At 34.5% G+C, this 14,649-nt stretch overlaps 2 protein-coding genes across 4 annotated transcripts; both read left to right on the top strand.

Annotated features, from left to right (window-relative positions):
- Positions 1-959: 959 nt before the first annotated feature.
- LOC141689719 (F-box/LRR-repeat protein 3-like) lies at positions 960-5,528 on the top strand. Of its 3 annotated transcripts, XR_012562488.1 has the most exons (9): positions 960-1,815; positions 2,367-2,492; positions 2,691-2,795; positions 2,875-3,268; positions 3,345-3,474; positions 3,903-4,197; positions 4,286-4,537; positions 4,631-4,700; positions 4,784-5,528. XR_012562488.1 is itself a non-coding variant. In XM_074494077.1 (8 exons), the coding sequence occupies exons 1-8, from the start codon at positions 1,171-1,173 to the stop codon at positions 4,832-4,834; spliced, it is 1,998 nt and encodes a 665-aa protein (XP_074350178.1). In that variant the 5' UTR covers positions 960-1,170; the 3' UTR covers positions 4,835-5,528. The 3 variants fall into 3 exon arrangements, 1 of the variants encoding a protein (XP_074350178.1); XR_012562487.1 differs by having other exon boundaries at positions 4,286-4,700; XM_074494077.1 differs by lacking the exon at positions 4,631-4,700.
- Positions 5,529-7,286: 1,758 nt separating this feature from the next.
- On the top strand, positions 7,287-9,803 carry LOC141689921 (putative WRKY transcription factor 33). The gene is made up of 5 exons (XM_074494445.1): positions 7,287-7,553; positions 7,655-7,801; positions 8,152-8,771; positions 8,868-9,032; positions 9,170-9,803. Exons 1-5 carry the CDS (start codon positions 7,365-7,367, stop codon positions 9,594-9,596), a joined length of 1,548 nt encoding a protein of 515 aa, XP_074350546.1. The 5' UTR covers positions 7,287-7,364; the 3' UTR covers positions 9,597-9,803.
- The last annotated feature ends 4,846 nt before the right edge of the window (positions 9,804-14,649 follow it).

The following is a 14,649-nucleotide window of genomic DNA, read 5'->3' as shown; positions in this document are numbered from 1 at the left end:
GACATTACTACCCCTTGTTTAATTAGAACGGTAGAACTTAATATTTTTAGACTAGATAAGTTATTTTTGATATGTATTAGATATATATTTATTTTAGTCGGTATATTATAAATAAATTATTATATATAATATAGAATTTTAGTTAAATTTAAATAATTTTAAATTATATAATATAATAAATATATATTAACTTAACATTATTATTAAATTAATGATATAATATTAAATATAATTTAAAAATATAAAACATATCTTGTTTTTCTATGATTATTTCTTCCGATTAATCCTAAATTAGTATCTCGGCCCATTAAAATTCTGATTCCTGATTTTTAGAAATAGATTATATCTTTAAAATAATTATTACATTGAAGAAATAAAGATATATAACCTTGATTATTACTTTAAAGGATATCAAATTAGAATGGTTTCACTCTATCAATATCTTTTAACTCAACTTTTTTATGTTAGAATTTACTAGCCAATATTAATTTTAATTTGGAGATATGTGGATTAGGGTCCAAAATTTAATAAGCATTACATTAAGAAATAAGTAAAAATTTATAAGAGCAATGTACAGTGTAAAATGTAAATAAAAATAAAGTTTTATAAAAATAAATATGAAAAAATAAATAAAATAACATTGAACAAAGTATTCATTTTGTTTCAATTAATTCTTTACCTCTTTCTCTTTTAATATTTCATCCAATTCTTTATATTTAAGACTTTTTAGAAATAATAAAATTTTTAAAAATAAAAATCAATCACACCCTTTAATTTCGCTCAGCTTTCTAAATTTGTCAAATCCTAATTACTCCCACTATCCTGTCCATTATTTAATTAGGTGTAATGAAAGATATAAGCATCATTATCTGACCAAACATTCTAGAAAAGAAACAAGGGTATAATTGTAACTTAAATATTATTCTTCTTCTTCACTCAAATATCAGCTCCTCAATATATTTTTCTGTTAACCGTTGCTTCCCCAGACAAAAACACCTTACATTTCTACCTTAATATCAAATCTCTTACATATCAATATAGCTATATACAATAACTTATTTTTGTTCATATTACTCAAAATACAATTTTTATCATCAGATAACACAATTTTCACTGAGCTCTCGTAAATATCATCCGGGCCTCTCCAAAAGCCATAAAGATTGAAACTTTATGGTAATGAAGAAGCAAAAAACAAGCCCAGAATCAAACCTCAACTTATTTGATCATCTTTCTGAAGAACTCATTTTCTTGATTCTTGATCACTTAAAAGACAGCCCTTTTGACTTAAAGTCATTCTCTTTAGTCTCCAAGTCATTTCACAAGCTTGAATCTTTACATAGAAAAGACTTAAAGCCACTTCATTTAAAGCATTTACCTAAGCTTTTGACCAGGTTTCAATATGTTAGCAATCTTGATTTTACTCTATGTCCAGTTGTCACTGATGAGTACTTAAGTTTTGTGTCTAGTGTGTGTATGTTGAGGTCTGTTATTTTATCAAGATCAAGGCTTTTTAGTCATGTTGGCTTGTCTAGTTTGGTCAAGAATTGTGTTGGTTTAGTTGAGATTGACTTGTCTAATGTTGAGGATTTGAGGGACTCGAGTTTGGGTGTTTTAGCTGAGGCTAAGAATTTAGAGAAGTTGTGTTTGGCTAGGTGTAAGATGATTACTGATATTGGGATTGGTTGTGTTGCTGTTGGATGTAGGAAATTGAGGTTTATTAGTTTGAGATGGTGTTTAGGTGTTGGAGATTTAGGGGTTGGTTTGATTGCGGTTAAGTGTAAGGAGATACAGAGTTTGGATCTTTCTTACTTGCAGGTAATTATTCGCTTATGTTGTTTACATGATAATGTTATGCTCTTGCTTATGAATTTTCTTGTTGATGTGTGTGTGTGTGTGAGTATGTTGTATGTTATATTATTTCAATGCATGAATTTTATGTGTGCGGGGAGGGGGAGTGATCATTTATCCGTAACAAGGTCATGAGAGCAAGATGAATTAAATATCGTTTAATTGTATAGCAATTGGAAGTGGTTAATACTGTTTTAAGCTGTTTGTGGGGTTTTGATCAGTAAAATTTGATGAAATTCTCATAATTAAGCTATGCCACATTTAAATATCGTGTCTAATTTTGGGGAATGGCATTGATTAGTATTCTTTTAGCATATTATGTGTTTTTTAGTTTGTTAAAGAAAGAGCAGTGGAAGTTATATGTGTGATAATTCGGGTTATTGTGATAAAAGAAACTTACAATAGATAATATATAGTCGTTTATATGTGTGGAGGTCCTTTTTGTAATCTCGATTAATATATGGCCAGATGAGTTGCATCTTTAGGTCAGTCAATTAAATTCTTTACTTTCTATGCAGATCACTGAGAAATGCCTTTTGCAAGTCATGAAATTAGATCGTTTGGAGCATTTGGTTCTAGAAGGATGCATTACAATTGATGATGACAGCCTTGCTACCCATAAACATGGATTCAAGACTTTACAGGTAGCCTTATCAACATGAACCAGTTTAACAAGAAAGTAATATTGGAAGTTACAACAGGCAAATGGGATAGCTCAAGCGACTAGTTTCTGAACATGTATTTCGATATATACACGTTGTACTGATGTACGTTTAGTTATACCTGTCGGCTTCTGCAAACTTTTTAATCTCTTGCTTAAATCCTTGTTTCCTCTCTGACAGACCCTGAACATTTCAAGTTGTGAGAATGTAAATCATGCTGGTTTGAGTTCACTTATAAATGAAGCTAAACCTCTACGACAACTTATCTTAGCATATGGCTCTCCTGTAAGTGTTAGACTCGCGCGCTTTCTTGATGCAGTGAATGTTTTGCTCTCAGCTTATACATATCCTATTGTCGGTTCAGGTGACTCTTGCTCTTGCGAATAGTTTGCGAAATTGTTCCTTGCTGCAGTCAATCAAGTTAGATGGTTGTCTGGTTACTTGTTCTGGACTAAGAGCCATTGGAAATTGGTGTGCTTCATTGAGGGAAGTAAGTTTAAGTAAATGCATGGGAGTGACAGATGAAGGTCTCTCATCTCTGGTAACAAAACACAAGGACTTGAGGAAACTGGATATCACTTGTTGCCGCAAAATTACTCACAAGTCAATTGCTCAAATCACAAATTCTTGCACCTCTCTCACCTCATTCAGGATGGAATCATGCACCCTAGTGCCAAGGGAATCTTATGTTTTGATTGGACAGCGTTGTCATTTTTTAGAGGAACTTGACCTGACAGATAATGAAGTTGACGATGAAGGTTAGGCTGTTGTCTTTTTGCAATCTGTGAAGCATTAATGCATGTGGCAGATTACTCATTTTATATGTCTGAACAGGGTTGATATCTATCTCAAGGTGCTCAAAGTTGTACAGCTTAAAACTAGGGATTTGTCTCAACATAACAAGTGAGGGGCTTAGTTACATTGGCATGAGCTGCACAAAACTTACAGAACTTGATTTATACAGGTTATCACTCGCAATCATAACTTTTACAGGTTAATATTACTTCATTCATGCATGTATACGTTGTTAGTGCAATGTGAATTCCAAGTTACTATCATGAGACTTCTAATAAATTATGAAAAAGTGATGGAACTTCAGTGAAATTTGATCATTGCAATTTATCTTCTTAAACCTTTTAACTACTGTGTTTTTCTTTTATAAAAAATTCATATTATGTAACTAAGAAAAATTGTCAATGGAGAAAGCTTTTATTATAAGAACAAAAATTTCATATTATTTACCCAACCAAAAACAACGGAAAAGCTTTCATCATAAGTTAAGGGCAAAAGAGTTCCAAAGTAGTAGGATACCAGCATACTGGAACTCGGTTACTGCTATGACATGATTCAATTTCTTCTGATTAGTTAAACGTGCCTCTGTTGTTCATTCAGGTGTGCTGGAATATCAGATAAGGGTATCTTATCAATATCTGATGGCTGTACTGATCTTCAAATGATTAATATAGCCTACTGTAATGATATTACAGATATCTCCTTGGTATCATTGTCAAAGTGTACCAAGATACAAACATTCGAAAGTAGAGGATGCCCTCTTATCACATCTTTTGGTCTAGCCGCTATTGCTGTGGGATGCAAACAACTCTCTAAGCTAGACATAAAAAAGTGCTACCTTATTGATGACCTGGGAATGGTTCCACTTGCTCACTTCTCCCAAAACCTCCGACAGGTAAACATGTTTTACATTTCGATTCGACTATCACCAGCTCCTAAAGAATACTTCCATTTAACAATAGTTTCGTTTTTCAATTTTGCAGATAAATTTGTCATATAGCTCTGTTACTGATGTTGGGCTCTTGACACTGGCCAGCTTCTGTTGTCTACAGAGCTTAACTATACTACATCTAAAGGGCTTGACGCCCAATGGATTAGGTGCTACACTCTTGGCATGCGGGGGACTAACAAAAGTGAAGCTTCATGTATCCATCAGAGCATTGTTACCACGACCACTTATTAATTATCTAGAAACTCGTGGATGTTCTTTTCAGTGGAGGGATAAAGAATTCCAGGTATATGATAACTTCCATTTATTCCCAGCTCACTTCTTATTTCTTTAGGAGAAAGCTCAAATGGATAGATGTTTCATTACGATGTTACCCCAGATGACGTGATCCAAATTAACTGTTTATTTGCAATGAATATTGGACATTGTTCTGTGAATAACCAAAACAGGTACACCATAATATTACTAGTGCAGTGAGGACAAAATTATTTGGATTATTAATATTACTGAAATTTTCGGACATGGTTATCAGGCTGAACTAGACCCGAAGTGCTGGAAGCTGCGGTTGGATAATACAATATAGAGGTTGAAAATGTCAATCTAGCTCTATTTTTGCTGCCCATAAAACCACTTGGAAGTTACTGTCTGCTGAGCATGCTCCTATCAGGGAAGAAAGGTACAAGGGTCTGCTTCCCAGACTTCCAGCTGAATATCCCAGTTCAGGTTAACAGTTGTGTGTAAATATATATATATAATCATCACAAATTTGGGTAAAAAAACTGCGAAAGGCTCGCCGCACAAGCATCTGAGCCTTTTAAAATTTTGGATGGAGTTTTTCGCTGCTGAGACTGAGAACTAGATATAATGTTGTTTTAAGTTGTTAGTTAAGCATGTAAAGCTAGGATTATAATTTTTTTTTTGCATGGATGACAAAACTCTGCATAATAGTAGTGGGTATGTATTTAATTTAATGAATAAATCAAGGGCTACATAAAGTCTCAACAGATGGTCTTGGAAAAGTTTTCTTGAATTGTTCTAGATTGAAAGAAGACCCAGACAAGGACATCCTACTCATGATATTTGGGGGCCGAGTGTCTCCACGAAGCTACCCAAGTAATCTTGTATGTACACATAGAGCCCTGTGACTCATTTGCATGACATGTACATAAGAACAGGTCAATACTCTTATGGTCATCGCACAAACATCTTTTGAATTTGTATTGACAATACTCTAGTCTGATTTTTTATTCGAAATGGAAGGTGGAGCTTCTAAGTTACTTGAATTTCCATTATTATTATTATTATTTTTTTTAAAATTGTTACACAGTTTTTTTTTTTTTTTAAATTTAGCAACTTGCATCGAATTGACCTGGGGTTAGTCGGCAGTAAAATCTACGTTATATGTTAAAGTCTAATGAATTGTAAAATATATAAGACGAATTTAGTCAGGCAGCTATGCGTTTAGTGTTAAGACTTGTATCAGCTATCAAGATGCAGCATGACTTAATGTTAGAACTTTGGTAAGCAAGTATTAGTGTTTAATTTTGCATCAGCTTGACTGTGACGGTCGGATGGCTGGATTAGAGGTCAAGGAGGATCCGAACCCACGACAAATTATTCTTTTCGATTGAGTGTCTTTGTGACTAAATCTCCATAAGTGAATATTTTAGCTACCGAAATATTTTATTCATTAATTGATATTATTCATTTATTGAGATAAAAAAATATGTTGGGTTTTCCGCCTTACACACGGAAGATTGGATTTCCCGTGTTTCTATTATGTTGGAACCGAAAACAAATCATTTGACGAGATTATTCGTTAATCGAATATTTATTTATTGAGATTTTACTGTATTAATTTTAGATTTATAAAATCTTGAAATTTGTTATACTTGATTACATTTTTAACATTTAAGTAACCGGTCGATTTTCTAAATACCCTAATATCACAATAAAGTATATATATCTGAATATTCACAATTGAGTAGTCAGCTGATTTTTACGATAATTAAGACATGGCTAGTTCGAGTATTTACGTGCCATTTGATTAAGCGAATTGAAATTTTGTTATTTAAACGTATTATTTTTTCTTTGTATCTCGAAACATATGCCATCACAAGAATCCAGTTCCCAAATGATAAAATATGAGATTATGCTGCACTTACAATTTTGTAGTCAATTCTAATATAGTTTAAAGGAATAGTAACGATATTTTAATTACACATACATTAGGTTTGTTAAAACACAAGATAGCATCTTGAAACTGCTCTTATTGGCTACCCACCAAAATTAAACTAGAACCATCAATATATTTATTATGTAATCAACAACAAAAAACAAAAAAGAGTTAAAACTAGGAATCAAATCAGTTATCCATATAATCACTCCAACTCACATTTGATAAGGGGGTTAAATATAAGGTGCATGTCACATGAACACGGACATGTCAAGATGTCAATTAACCATACATATATTTTATGATTCAGTATGACTTTTTACTAACTTTTTTTTATTTTTTAATAATTATTTTAATATTAGAAATATCTAATAAATATAATTTAAAATATTTAAATATATTTTAATATCTAAAAAATTACTAATATAAATGAGTATTATGATGATATTTGGTTGTTATTTTTAACTAACTTTAAATTTATATTCAAGTTCACTGTATATTAGTATAATAATTATTTATTAAATTTTATTATATTTAATTGATAAAAGATATATCATTTGAGCATATTTTTTGGCAAAAAGTATACCTATGTGAGAGAGTATCGTGACAAGTATATGCTTTAATATCATAACATGTACCGTAGTAAAATAGCAACATCTCATCTGACACGTGTCTCACTGAGATTACTTTTGGTGATTCTTGATTAACCAATCTCCACCGTTGATTTTACACCCCAGCCGCCAAAGAGGAGCCAGTCAAAGACACAAGGTTTGACTGAGAAAATATTTTCCATGGTCAAAACTCTCTACTTCTGAGAAAGTATCAAAAAGTTGATACATAAATTCACTTCAACACCTCCCCATTTTGAAACCAAACTCAAACCTCAAATCTCTCCCTCCATATCCTTGTTTCTTGAAAACACACACACACACACTTGATGACTTCTTCACTAGGAGACCTTCTTGCTCAACCGAACAATGATGATTTTGGAAGTAACTGGGGATTTGATAACCAAAAGACTAAATCTTTTGCAAATTCTTCACTACCCTTTTCACCTCCACCTGTTTCTCCATCTTCTTATTTCTCTTTTTTGGATTCACCCATGCAAATCAACAACAACTTTAATGTAACGCTTCTTTTACTTATAATTATTTTTCATTTTTCTTGAATTTTGTACTAGTATAGTAGTACTTAGTTTGATGGGCTAACCTTTTTTTGTGTGTGTAGATGGTGTCATCTTCAGCTAATGGGACAACGAATGCACAGAGTTTTAAGGAGGAGAATCAGAATTTCTCTGATTTCTCTTTTCCAACTCAATCAAGGCCTGCTTCATCAACATCATCATCATTTGTTCCTGCAAATACAAACTTAGTGGTATATAATTGATCTTTTTTGTAGATTAATTGTTTGTTTTATTTTGACAAGTTGGCTTATTTTTTAGCATTTGCAATGATTTTTTGTTGCATACTTGAATTCCATAATTTTACATTAGTTCAGATCAAATTTTAGGTTTACTGTTTTATAAATTGATTTCGCGGTCATATGTCAAACTAGGATGAATAAGTGGAGCCTTAATTGGAGGGAATTTGAATATGATCATTTATATTGATCTAAAATTTTGATTTATGTTTATTGGTTAGTTGAGTAAATTGGAAGCTGAAGCCTAAATTTGAGTAGCTTCTTTATGTGCTTTTATGATTAATTTCTGATTCTTACTTAAACAGGAAGATTCATTGAAGCGAAAACAAGGTGGATGGAACTTTGAGGAACCAGCTAAGAAGAATGACTTTCTTATGGACAACGCAAGTGTTCAGCCTGATATAGGCACGCTTCAGAGATTTTCACCAGAAATGACAATGAACCAAGCAAATATACAGAGCAATGCTGCTCTACAGTCCAATGTAAACAATTATGCGCAATCATCACAATCATCGCAGACTAATAGAGATCAAAGTAAATTGGATGATGGATACAATTGGAGAAAATATGGACAGAAGCAAGTTAAAGGAAGTGAGAATCCAAGAAGTTATTACAAGTGCACATATCTTAATTGTCCTACTAAGAAAAAGGTGGAAACAACTTTTGATGGACACATAACTGAAATTGTATACAAAGGCAATCATAACCATCCTAAGCCTCAATTGACGAAACGATCATCTTCACAATCTTACCAGAATTCCATAGGCACCATGCCAGAAACTTCTTTATTAGAAAATGGCCGTTCAGAAGCAGTGACAACCCCTGAAAATTCTTCGCTTTCTTTTGGCGAGGATGACCTCTTTGAACAAGGATCTATGAATAAACCAGGAGATGATGATGAAAATGAACCTGATTCTAAAAGATGGTAAGCTTAGTGTTTATTTTTGAACTATTCAACTTTCTGCAGATCCTTGGAAATGAATAGTTCCTAATTATGTTTGATACTATGTTTCTTTTTCAGGAAGGGTGAATATGAGAGTAATGAAACAATGTCATCTCTTGGGAGTCGTACTGTTCGTGAACCAAGAATTGTAGTCCAAACAACTAGTGATATAGATATTCTTGATGATGGTTATAGGTGGAGGAAATACGGACAGAAGGTTGTTAAAGGCAATCCAAATCCTAGGTAAGGCCTCATCTATCGTACTACAACTAGGTTATTACCAACTATATAGTTCCTCAAGCATTGGTCGAACTAATCTGGACAATATTGTTATACTCTCGTTAATTTGGTAACTAATTTGGACTTTTAATTAACTGCAGGAGCTACTACAAATGTACACAGGTTGGTTGTCCGGTAAGAAAGCACGTTGAGAGAGCATCTCATGATCTGAGGGCAGTAATCACCACTTATGAGGGAAAACATAACCACGATGTTCCTGCTCCACGAGGCAGTGGCAGTTATCCTGCAGTAAACAGACCATCTGATAACACCACCACTGCTCCTACGGCTATAAGGCCAACGACAAATTACTTAAACCCTCTGCAGAACCCAAGAGCACAACCTGCCAACGGTCAACCACCATTCACACTAGAAATGTTGCAACGTCCACGAAGTTACGAGTTCTCAGGGTTTGGAAACTCATCTAATACTTACACGATCAACCAAAATCAACAGGCCAGTGGACAGTTCTCTACAGCTAAGGACGAGCCTGATGTTGACTCGTTTTTTGACTCTTTTTTAGCCTGATAACTGCTCAAGAGCAACTAAACAAGAAAAGTTGTTCGTAACTTTGTGCATCTTTGATAATTTTGTGTAGTTTTACATAATGCTTAGCTCTTAGGTGGAGTTAAACCTATTTGTTCATTATTTCTGGAATGTAGGAACTAGGGAAGTGTAAAATATTGTACCTTGTTTGAAATATGAAGTGCTATAATAAATCTGTTACCAATGAAATTGTGTTGATAATATTCAATTTCCAGAATTGTACCTGTAATACTACTAAAACAATTAGGAATCTGGAAAAATGTAAAACAAGAATTTATCAAACTGTTCTCATTCTCATTCCAAGGTGGTCTAGGTCTGTTAGAGCAACACTGCACGACCCAAATCATGCATTGGGCACTTCACAATCATGCATTGTGCCGCGTGAAGTGGTTTGAAAATGGAGAAAAGGGACTCTCTGATGCATTGTGCCGCGTGAAGTGGTTTGGAAATGGAAAAAAAGGGACTCTCTGCGGTTGGAGCGAAGTAGAGCAGAGTGAGTAGTCCCACTTTGGGGCTCCAAGACATTTTTGACACATTTCAACTGAAATTTCAGTTTTTTCAGTTTTTTAGCACAGCTATTCGAATTGTTCCAAAAGTGGTACAGAACACAAGAAGTGGCGTTTTGGGGTTTTTTTTTTTCTTTCCTCCCGGATTGAATTGCAGTTGGGTTTAATTGTTTGTAAGTGGGAAATATGTAATGGAGACCTAGTTTTGAGTCTTCATATTAAATTGGAAAAAAATTATTTTGGTGTAATTTTTTTTTGTTGGGTAGTCATGCAAGCCGATTTGTAATACGTATTTTTTGTTTTTTTTAAAAAAAATGTATGTATGACTTTTTGTGCCCTCAAAAAGGGTACCTTGGTAGTCGGCAACTTAAATATTCAATGAAGACCTAGTTTTGAGTCCTAATATTAAATTGAAAAAAGCATTTTGGTGTAATTTTTTTTATTGGAGAGTCATGCAAGTCTATTTATAGTGCGTAATTTTCGTTTTTTTAAAAAAAGTGTATATATGACCTTTTGTGGCTTCAAAAAAGGGTACCTTGCGAGTCGGCAAAGAAATATTTTTATGAAAGGGTAGTTTGATTTTTTTTTTTGCTGTAATAGAAAACAATAACATCTTTTAGTAAAAGTAACAAGATGAAATCGACTTGTCAACTTTTAGAAGTCCGAATCTTCAGACAAATATGAAAAGTTAAAAGAAGTACCGTGTGTACGTAAAGGAAATGCAGATTTCCTAATGTTAGTCCCTTAACAATATAGCAAGAATTACAGAAGGGGGGTTGAATGGAATTCTTGAACCTTTTTCTTGAAATAAAAATGTTCAACTCGATTATGGATATATTTGTTTTGATTAGCACAATGCGGAATGTAAACTTGAATGAATCAAAACATAAGTAATTAAAAACAAGAGGCTTTAAAAACTTTCTGGTGGATTTAAACAATTCCACCAGAGATATATTTAATATATCGAGAGAACTCTGTGTGCAGAAATGCTCACAGCTGCTTACAAAATAGAACTGCTAAAAACACAGGAAATGCTAAAGATAGTGCTTACAAAGATTTCTCTGTTGTTGTTTCTTAGCTATCTCAGTTATTTTTCTATTTGCTACTCTCTTGGTTTATATATTATCAAGATTATAAAGTCAAAAGAATTGAACAAATATAAAATCTAACAGTCTTGATCTTTGCTGCTTTTCGTCCTCTATTACCCAGTTAATGGGCTTCCACAGTGTACTTGTATCCAACTCAACGGCTGTGTGTCAGCTTTCACTGTTCAACTGATGTTTGAATCTTGATATGATCATCAGTCGACTTTCAGATCATCCGTCGATGACTTAATTGATCATCCGTCGACTGCTATGTTAAACATCCGTTGATAGTCATTTGATCATCCGTCGAAGCTTTGTTAATCATCTGTTGGTAGCTATTTTGGCACTTGACTTCATTTCACTTATACAGAATTACAAGACATTGCTTATGTACAGTTAATCAACCTATTCTGCATATCTAGTTAAAGTCAATATGACTTATATGCTACTTCAGATTCTATACAAAGGTGCATACAACACTGTGCTACAAACTTATTATTACATAAACTACTCACTCGATGGATAATAAGTTAATCATCCGTCGGGACTATAATGAGTTATCCGTCGGGACTATAATTCTTATCCGTCGAGTGCTACATTATTTCACTAAGTAAAATCTACTTAGATATTTTGTTTAGGTAATCATCAAGTACACAACATATTCACAACAATCTCCCCCAATTTATGTCTACTGGAATTGTAGCCATAAATTAAGAGATACTTGATGATAACAAAACATCCTAAACATATATCTTTAAAGATAAGTAGATAAAACTGAAAGTGCTTCAATTTAAACAAAAATGTACAAGGTTTGGCTCACAGTCAGTTCAAGATGCTCCTCTAGTCTGAGCAGATTTTTCTAGTTTCTTGAAGGTCTGGATCTTCTTCCAAGCATTCTGTTGTTTTCTTCAATTTGATTCTGGAGCTGTCTGTGGAATTCTAATTCATCAGATTCTGAGAGATCTAACATTTCTTGCATTTCCAAGAGAGTCTCATTGCTAGAGATACTCAATTGGTCTTCTAATCTGAAGAATCTTCTCACACCCTTGTCATCCATGAATTTCATCAGCCAGTAGGGCCTTAGATGCACTCTTCTCCCTGTGTATGGGATGATAAGAGTTTTGGGTAGTGCATCTTTGGCTCTAACACTCCTTAGCTCTTCAATCTTCTTCAATACTAATCTTCTTGCAGTTACATTGAACCCAAAGTTTTTCTTGAAGGATGAATAGACTTTGATCAACACAGTTTGGCTTTCTTGAAGTATCCTGTGAAGAGGCCACTGAATCTCCCTTCCCCCTTTGTACTTGAACACCAACCTTTCAGGTAGGTTTCTTTATGCATCAATTGCCCTTATCTCATCCAGCTCCTCCAGATAAAGGTTTAGATCTGAGAATTATTTGATGTCACACAAGTACAAGTAGTCTCCCCTGTTGACCTTGGGTTGAGTTTTGACTACTGACTTGGATTTGAGAGGTGACAGCTTCACTTTCTTGACTGTCCTTGATTTTGTCCTTCTTGGCTTAGTAAGAATTGGCAAGTTGAAGTCAGGAATTGGTAATTTATCCCACTCTATTGGCTCATCCTTTGGCACAATAGGCTCTCCATGTATGTTCCTGTAGGGGTCCACCACCCTTATGTCTTCAAACACCACAGAGGGCTTTGATGCTTGAGTTTCAGCTTGAGTGGATTCCTTTGGAAATTGATCTTCCAATTCCTTGTCAACAACATCCAACTTTCTTTTTGTTCTTTTGGCCAGTTCTTTCTTTCTTGGGGATTTCTTCTATTTTTCAATCTTCTTCTCTGATTCAGTAGCTTGAGATGGTTGAGAGGAAATTTGTTGAGAAGAATTCACAGCCTGTAGCTTGGCCAAGATAGCAAACTGTTCTTTCTTTTGTTTAGACATCTTTGCATCTAGAGCAACTTGCCTCTTTTCCTGCTTCAATCTGGCTTTTTCTTCTTCCTTTGCATGAGCAAATTGTGGATGTCCAGCTACCACACAAATTTCCTTCCCATTTCTGAATATCTTTGCAATTCTCTTTCTTGAGGCTGAATCAGCTGGATCTTTGTAGAGGAGAATAGATCTTGACAGAATCTTCTTTTCATCAGGCTTGGGTGTCTCATACACAGAATCCATAGGGTTCTTCAAAGATAACTTTGGATAGTTTGCCCTTGGTTTAAGAATTATCTCAGCCTTTGTAGTCTTGATGCAGGAAGATTGTCCTTTCTCCAGATAGTTCATGCTCATCTCATTCACATTGATTGGCTTGACATTAGAGTGATGGATGGCTGACTGATCTGGTTCCTTGACTAATTGAAACTTTTTCTGTATTTCCTCATCAATCTTTTTCCAGTTGATCAGAGTCAACTCTCCTTTATCAGCATCTTTCAAATTTGCTGCTGCTGCATTTATAAGATCTATACCATCTGCAACTGGTGGCTTGGAGATAGTAATTGAAGGTACAATTACTTTGCTGATTTGAACTAGAAGTTTCTCCCCCTCAGTTGGTCCTTTCTCCCCCTTACTTGATTCTCTCTCCCCCTTTTTGTTATCATCAAGTGGAGGAGTTAGGCCTTGTGCTTTAGCCAGTTGCATAAGAAGATTTGTCTGAGTCTGTTGATTTTGAAGAAGTAGAGCCACTAAATTCTCAATAATCTGAACTCTGTTCTCCAGCTTGGCTATCTTCTTGTCAGAATCTGATTCTCTCCTTAATCTTAGTAATAGATCATGCATGGTACCATATAGCATTATTGAATCCAGCTTCTCAGAGTTATATGTCTTTAAGTCAGCTATATCCTTTTTCAATTCATCCATACTGAGATTCTGTCTTGAGTGTTGGATCTTCATTAAATGTAAGGAGTCTAGGTGAGCTTGAAGAACAGCCTTGGTACCAACATCTGAAGCTTCTTGAAGGGCCTGCTGAATAGCTATTACTTGTTTTACCAAAGACACCTCAAATTGCCCTGGTGAAAATTCCTTTGCCCATGCCCATTTAGGTAAACTAAAAGCAGAACTTGGGCCTTCAGCTCCCCCTAAGTTCATGCTTCCATCCAAAGAACCAGAGTCATCATCATCAGAATTTACTCCAAATTCTTCAGATGGCTCTCCAGTTTGAGAAGGCATTCTGTTCACAGCAGCTTTATCTCTTTGAAGGGATTCTGTGGTGTGCACTAAATTCAAAGTCTGCTCTGCCTCCACATTGCCCTGAGCAGCCAACAGTTGATAGGCTGAAACAGGGTGAGTAAAAGTGTCAGCATCCAAGGAAATGTTATCAATTACAGCTTTGTAATGTTGCTGAAATTGTCTTTCCTTGTCAGCATCATCCACAATCATTGACTCACTAGCAATGGCTGGTTCCATCCTTATTTCTCCAGTACCTGCCTTTCTCTCATATTCTCTCTTTTGTTGCATCAGGGTCTCACCCTGGCTCCCCACCCTCACACCCT

Source organism: Apium graveolens, chromosome 10 (assembly GCF_009905375.1).
Source record: "Apium graveolens cultivar Ventura chromosome 10, ASM990537v1, whole genome shotgun sequence".
NCBI lineage: Eukaryota > Viridiplantae > Streptophyta > Magnoliopsida > Apiales > Apiaceae > Apium > Apium graveolens.
Note: the sequence above shows the minus strand (reverse complement) of the source record. Positions and strands in the feature narration are given on the sequence as shown.

What these genes read in the sequence shown, in the direction of transcription:
- LOC141689719 (XM_074494077.1), top strand. Translation starts at nt 1,171, where the DNA reads ATGGTAATGAAGAAGCAAAAAACAAGCCCAGAATCAAACCTCAACTTA. An exon ending in ATGGATTCAAGACTTTACAG is followed by an intron (nt 2,493 to 2,690) that starts GTAGCCTTATCA and finishes CCTCTCTGACAG; the next exon opens with ACCCTGAACATTTCAAGTTG. An exon ending in TCTCCCAAAACCTCCGACAG is followed by an intron (nt 4,198 to 4,285) that starts GTAAACATGTTT and finishes TCAATTTTGCAG; the next exon opens with ATAAATTTGTCATATAGCTC.
- LOC141689921 (XM_074494445.1), top strand. Translation starts at nt 7,365, where the DNA reads ATGACTTCTTCACTAGGAGACCTTCTTGCTCAACCGAACAATGATGAT. An exon ending in AAATCAACAACAACTTTAAT is followed by an intron (nt 7,554 to 7,654) that starts GTAACGCTTCTT and finishes TTGTGTGTGTAG; the next exon opens with ATGGTGTCATCTTCAGCTAA. An exon ending in CTGCAAATACAAACTTAGTG is followed by an intron (nt 7,802 to 8,151) that starts GTATATAATTGA and finishes TTACTTAAACAG; the next exon opens with GAAGATTCATTGAAGCGAAA.